This window comes from Palaemon carinicauda, chromosome 40 (assembly GCF_036898095.1).
Source record: "Palaemon carinicauda isolate YSFRI2023 chromosome 40, ASM3689809v2, whole genome shotgun sequence".
NCBI classification, from domain to species: Eukaryota; Metazoa; Arthropoda; class Malacostraca; order Decapoda; family Palaemonidae; genus Palaemon; species Palaemon carinicauda.
Genome location: NC_090764.1, coordinates 36,204,749 through 36,211,228, shown reverse-complemented (window position 1 = coordinate 36,211,228; position 6,480 = coordinate 36,204,749). Strand labels below are relative to the sequence as shown.

The 6,480-nt window shown below is 34.3% G+C and overlaps 1 protein-coding gene across 1 annotated transcript; it reads right to left on the bottom strand.

Annotated features, from left to right (window-relative positions):
• Positions 1-262: 262 nt before the first annotated feature.
• Positions 263-5,993, bottom strand: LOC137631626 (uncharacterized). Its single transcript, XM_068363489.1, has 3 exons — positions 940-5,993; positions 538-617; positions 263-392 (listed from the first exon to the last, which is right to left on the bottom strand). Exon 1 carries the CDS (start codon positions 5,501-5,503, stop codon positions 1,571-1,573), a length of 3,933 nt encoding a protein of 1,310 aa, XP_068219590.1. The 5' UTR covers positions 5,504-5,993; the 3' UTR covers positions 263-392; positions 538-617; positions 940-1,570.
• Between the last annotated feature and the right edge of the window lie 487 nt (positions 5,994-6,480).

Here is a 6,480-nt window from a genome sequence, read left to right as displayed (position 1 = left end):
ATCCCAATGACGGAACAATTATCTGCATTGCTTCACTCCTTGACTATCCCATACTTTATAATTGGCGAGATTTTACCCATGAAAATGCATCGATTCTTCAGCGGCTTCCTCAACATGAATGTTTTAACTATGTTTTATCCAAGTTCTTTCAAAAACATACAGAATGTAAATTTATAACAAGAGCAGCGAGAGCAGAGTAACAATAACTTTAATGTCAATATTGGATAAAGAAACTTTAAAATTAAAAATATTAGATTCTTTATTTATATTGAATAAATATTAAATATGGCAAAGCAATGGAACTCTGATGGCTGAAGTGGAATCCTCAATCACTAGTGACTGCCTGTGGTAGAACCCACTCAACTCTTGCCTGTTTTTGAAAACTATGGATTCTGCAAATCACGAAAAAATTTCCATCAAAAACCTAATGTAAAATTCATCTAAATTCCCTTTATAAACAATAATGAATAATATACAATATATCAACATCAAGTACAAATATACCAATACAACATTACATACAACTGAACTAGGTACCTAATAAATTTGCCAAGACCAGGAAGATAACTGAAGCCGATGATACTAGGCTACCTTCCAGCAAGCACAAGTAACCTAACCTAGTAACAAATGAAAAAATTAGGCTCACTAAAATCCTAAGTTAAGTAATATTAAAATACATATGAAAACACAAACTCAGGAAAATAGAATCTGACACGGTATATCGATTTAAGCAAATCTGAACACCCACTAGGCTATTCTATGCACAAAACAATGATTTGGAATTAAGCTAGAAATAACACTAGTAATTTTATAATGAGCTTAAAATCCATAGAAAATTTATAATTAGGGTTGAAGACTTGAATAATTAATATTAATTTCAAATATTATAACCCCCTAACCAAAGTTGAACCATATGCCACAAAATCATAGGAAACTTACGGGGTTGGTAGGCCTTATCCTTAAAATCCCAATGCAAATTGAAGAGCAGCAGAAGATCCCATTGTTGAGAACTATGTATTCATACATCTTGATATTGCACTCTTCATGGTAGCACTCGTGGTAAGCAATTGCAGGAGAGGTAGCTTTAATTTGAAGTGTTACTCCATCTTCATAGCACTTCTACACTCGAAGAAAATATTATCCAATGTCCAATATGTCCAATGTGGCCAATATATCTGATCTGCCTCCTCACACTTCCCTCATTACCAGTAGGTGAAAATTTTTTCCCAAGGATGATGGAATCAGGAACTGCAAATATTAAAATACAGCCAGCAGAGCCATCTATGGACTGAGCATAATATCCTTGAAACTCCCAGTATTTCTTTTTGATTTTGCTTTGTATGGCAAAAGGGGGGTTTCAAGGATGAAACAAATATGAACATAAATAAATATACATATACACAATTTTATAAATTTTCTACAGAATTAGTATATAAAATAATTCTTCAACACTCCAAAGGGGGGATTCGAATTTAGTCAAAATTCGAATGGTAAAGGTAATGTTACAAAATTAAGTAACATTCTAAGGAGAAAAAATAAAAATTACCAACACCCAAATATATACTACATACTAATTTCTCAACATATCTCTTGTTCTTGCCTCACTAATGACAGCAGCCCCTCTCTTTTTTCTTTGGTGTGTACTACTGTCCTCTTTAATATCTGCCTTTTCTTCACTGTCATTAGTCACAGGGCTTAAGAGAGGTATTACTGAAGTAACATGCCGTCTTACAGTTTCACGAGAAGCTCCCTTAAACACAGCTATGTCAGTTACTTCATCCAAGTCATTTAATTTTACTTTTTTAACAATACCCATTGGGTAATTTGAAGGTTTCATGTGCGGTTCTTTTAACAGAACAATATCACCTATTTGAATTCTTTTATGTGTCACTGGTTTATATCTACTCCTTTCGTCTGTAGCTTGTGACACTAAGTGTGCTATAAATTCTGAATTATAAATGTTAATAAGTCGAGACCTCACATTTCTAAGTTTTTTATACTTGTCTAAAACTTTGCTAATATGATCATCTGCCGTCCAGTTCAGATCTTCATCTGGATTGCCCTGCAAGTCAGGAATAATGTTAATAGACAGCAATTCATGTCCATGAATTAATATTTCTGGTGTAATTGCATCAGGCACTTCATCTGTGATACTGTCTCTCAACCCTTCTTTGAAGGCAATAGGGCGCCTGTTAACTAAGTGAACGGTTTGCTCTACAAAAAACTCAAAATCACGGAAGTCTAACACATTATTTCTTAATGCTCCATAGATTAAACGCTTACTCATCTTAACACAAGTCTCAACAAGTCCTCCTAATTTGTTACATCCCTTTGGATACTGCTGAAACTTAATTGACTTTACACCATTTTCTTCAAAATATGCCTGACTCTCAGGATCACCCAGGAAATTAGTGACCACATTAGCTCCAGCTACCAACTGAGATCCAAGATCTGACAAGACTAGTTGAGGGATTCCATACTGATATGAATGCATTTGAAAAGCTCTTAAAAATTCTTTTGTAGTGAGATCTAAACAAATTTTTAAATTAATTGCCCTCGACCAGAGACAAGTTAAACATAGAACCCAAACTTTTCTCTTTTTACCATTAAGCTTAACGTTATACGGTCCAAAATGATCAATAAAAATATACCTGAATGGTATAGAGGGAGGGTCAATCCTAAAATCGCGATAGGCACTTTGATTGACCTTAACCGTTCTCTCTTTGAATCTCTTACAAATGACACATTCTTTGATGACCTTTTTTACTACTGAAAAGTAATGTGGAATCCAAAACTTTTTTCTCATCTCTGACAAAAGGGAATAAACACCAGCATGAGAGAATTTCTCATGAAAATCTTTTATTACTAACTGAGTTAACTTACTGTGTTTGTGAAGCAAAATAGGAAAGTTGACAAAAGTATCTTTTCTCCATTTAGGCATCTTACTTCTAATTCTTAAGAGTCCATGATCATCCATGTATACATTAAGTTGAGCAATAATATTAGGAATATCCTTTACTCTCCTATTTCTGTTTTCTAAATACTGGAAAACTTCACCATACCAGATTCTCTGATCATTCCTTATGATATGTCTAGTAGCTTCCAAATGAAAGGAGGATGCATCACCAAAGTTAAAAGAAACTGAGTTTGCTCTTCTTTTGAGCAAAGCAATGAATTTAAGAACGTACTCGTGAATTCTAACAAGCTTAGAGAAACTGGAACACTTGTCCAGGACGACTAAATGTTCAGGGTTTGATTCTGCTAAGACTTGTGATTCACTTAATTTAGATGCAGAAATTGAGAAGGAATTTTCATTCAATGGATTAAAATTTGGATTGGGTACAACTATATCAAATGTGTCAGCATTACTGCACAGTTCATCCCTTTCACATCTTAAAAATTCTGGGCCAGTGAAATAATTAGTTTTCAAAAGCTGTTTGTACGACATAGGCCTAGTTATATAATCTGCAGGGTTCAAGATACCACTGACAAAACAAAATCTAACTGGGTTATTTTCACAGGTCCTTTGAATGTGATCCAAACGATTCATGATAAAAACACTCCTTTTATTCATTTTATCTAATTTGTTCACATAAGAATTAATCCAGCTCAGTGAAACAATGCTATCCGTATACAGTACTGATTCTACAATTCTAATAGGTTTAGGGCACTGAGGACCTGCCAAATCCTTACTCAAATCCAATAATGTTTCTGTTCCCAAAACTATCCCTTGGAATTCTAGAGATGGAATACTTTTGCTTTCTAACTGCTTGTTAACCAAGCGATTCTTTGCTAGAACAAAACTGACTTGCTTAGTTTCTATGCACTGAATAAAAATTGTTGTCCCATAGATTATTTTACTGCTGTCAGTAAATGCAATTAAACGATATGACCCATTTCTCTCCCCGACAACTCTAGGTACCTCAATTGGAGGAGTCATGTTAACTTGTTTGGCTATGTTACGCCATTCTCGTTGTTGCTCAATGGACAATTCTGTATCCCATCCTAGAGAAGTGTTTAATTGAAGTTCATGCATAAATAAACGAGCTCTGTTTAAAATAGGTCCATTGTAATTGTATGGATCAAAATTTGAAGCAATGCTTTTCAATATCAGTCTCTTAGTGTTTGCTTTAGAGTCTAGCTCAAGTTTAGGAGAGGAAATACAATCTGTTATTCGGTTCCACTTTAAACCAAATATTTTTACTACATCAGGAGTGACTTCATCCAAATTCTTATCTATTTTTTCTTGGAGCATAACATCATTGGTAACGAATTGTTGTAATTCAAATTTATATGGATTAAAAATGTTATTCAAGTTATCAAAACCCCAGTGTAATCTTTCAGAATCATTTGCAGTGAACGCACCATTATCCATGTATATCGAAGAGTAAATAAGTTTCTTCAATTCCTTTAAGTTGTCCAAATCACCTTCAGTGTCTAGCATCAATATTTTGTACAAACCAATCATCAATATTGTTGGGCTACACCTTAGCCCAAAACTTAGACGAAGATTCTTGTATGCTATAATGGTAAAATCTCCTTTACTTACATTTTTAAACCAAAAGAATAATAATTTACTTTGATCAGTTTCATTTAATGCTATCTGCTGGAAAGCTTTCTTTAAATCAAAGCACAATAAATGAGAATCAAACCTTAAAAGTAGCAAGGCAGTAGACAATTTCTGATTAATACAAGGGCCAGCCCACATTGCCTGATTGTGGCTAATAGAGGGGGAGCCATTACTTTGTTTTTCACACAAATTAGAGAGAAAAACCATTCGGCATTTAGTAGTACTGCGGTCTAACTTAAATATTCCTATGTGCGGCAAAACACTGTACTCTGGGTGTTCTTCACAAAACTTATCCAAATTATCAATCCTTTCAATTAAGTTTTGAGCTACCTGAGTCTTTATGTTATCATCCATTAATCTCAAAAATTCATCATTCTTCGATAATTTCTTTAGGTTAGATTTCAAAATTTGCTTTGCTAAATTTGTGTTCTTTCCCAGCAAATGAGAAACACGACCATTCCATAAAAGTGGCATTATCAACCTGCCTTCTTCATCTCTTTGTGTATTATTAAGTAAATACCTAACTAATTTCTTATTATGTTCAGTGCTCTCCCCATCTAAGTCAGTTCTATCTTTGTGCAAATAATATGAGCATTCTCGCTCTAAAATATGATCAGTAGCTTTTTGCAATTTATGCTCGCTGATCCTGCCATCATGATCTAAAATGCAGATTGTAGGATCCTCTGCACTTCCAATACATCTAACACTAGACTTGAAACATGAAGTCATAGGAAATTTAATATTATCCAGTGATTTACCTTGCTCATTTAAATTCTCTTCCAAGCCAAAAAGTAAATGAGTATCATCATGCAGGCTAGGGAGAAATTTCAAATTTGCAATTAATTTCTCAATGTTTCCTATTAACATAATGCCAAATCTTGTTTCATAGTACACACACTGTCCACTATGACCAAAACTAACCATCTTTTCCATGAGACAATGAGCTGAATTTGCCCCCAGGACAAACTGAATGTTTGATATGTCTTCTCTAGCCTCATCAAGAAACTCATCTAAAAGCTTATAACCATAATTTCTAAAACTTCTAACAACTTTACCAAGGCCGGGTAAATTCAAATTTATATCAATACCTGGGACACAAATAGCTTCTATATTATGCGCTGTCTCCCCAATCTTAACAGAAATTTGAACTATCTTGGTACGATAGCATTTTGCTCCATTAAACCCATTGACAACAAGATCAAAATTATCTTTCACAACTTTGAAACACTGACCTTCTAAAGCACACTCAGAAATGAAATTAGCTTGGCTACCTGAATCCTTCAATCCTCTTATTTTACTAGGGCCCAAAGTAAAAGAAAATGTGGGTAAAATTGAATTTATGCCCCCCTTACTCTGAAAGGAACTACCTGGACAAACTACCCCATTCTGTGTACTATTTTGAACATCTTTTGATTTACTTTTCTCGCTTTGCTTAGGGTTAGGAACTGCTTTTTTAGGATTACACACCAAATCTCTGACCTCGGAACTTTCATGATTATCTGACAGGCAAAGAAAGGAGAAATGCCATCCTTGACAATGTTTACACTTTCTGGAAAATCTAAAATGACACGAGCTATCCAAATGCTCGATTCTTGCACATTTAGTGCAACCATTCAAAATGCTCAACCTAGCTATCTTTTCCTTAGCAGTAACGAAATTAGGGCACTTATGGATTGGATGATCACCATTAACCTTATCACTACAAAGTGTGCAAGAAATAAAAGGATTGGAGCTTTTAAAATTAACCTCTGCTGCTAAGTTTGAACTTTTACTCAATCCTAGTTTATCTTGATGCCTTTCAGCAGAAGGCAGTTTACTTTTACTTAATTTACCAAGTTTATTTGCATTCTGATACCGTTCATTGGCTTCAAAAAAGTTATCAACAATTTCACTTGTAGTGGGCTTTGAAT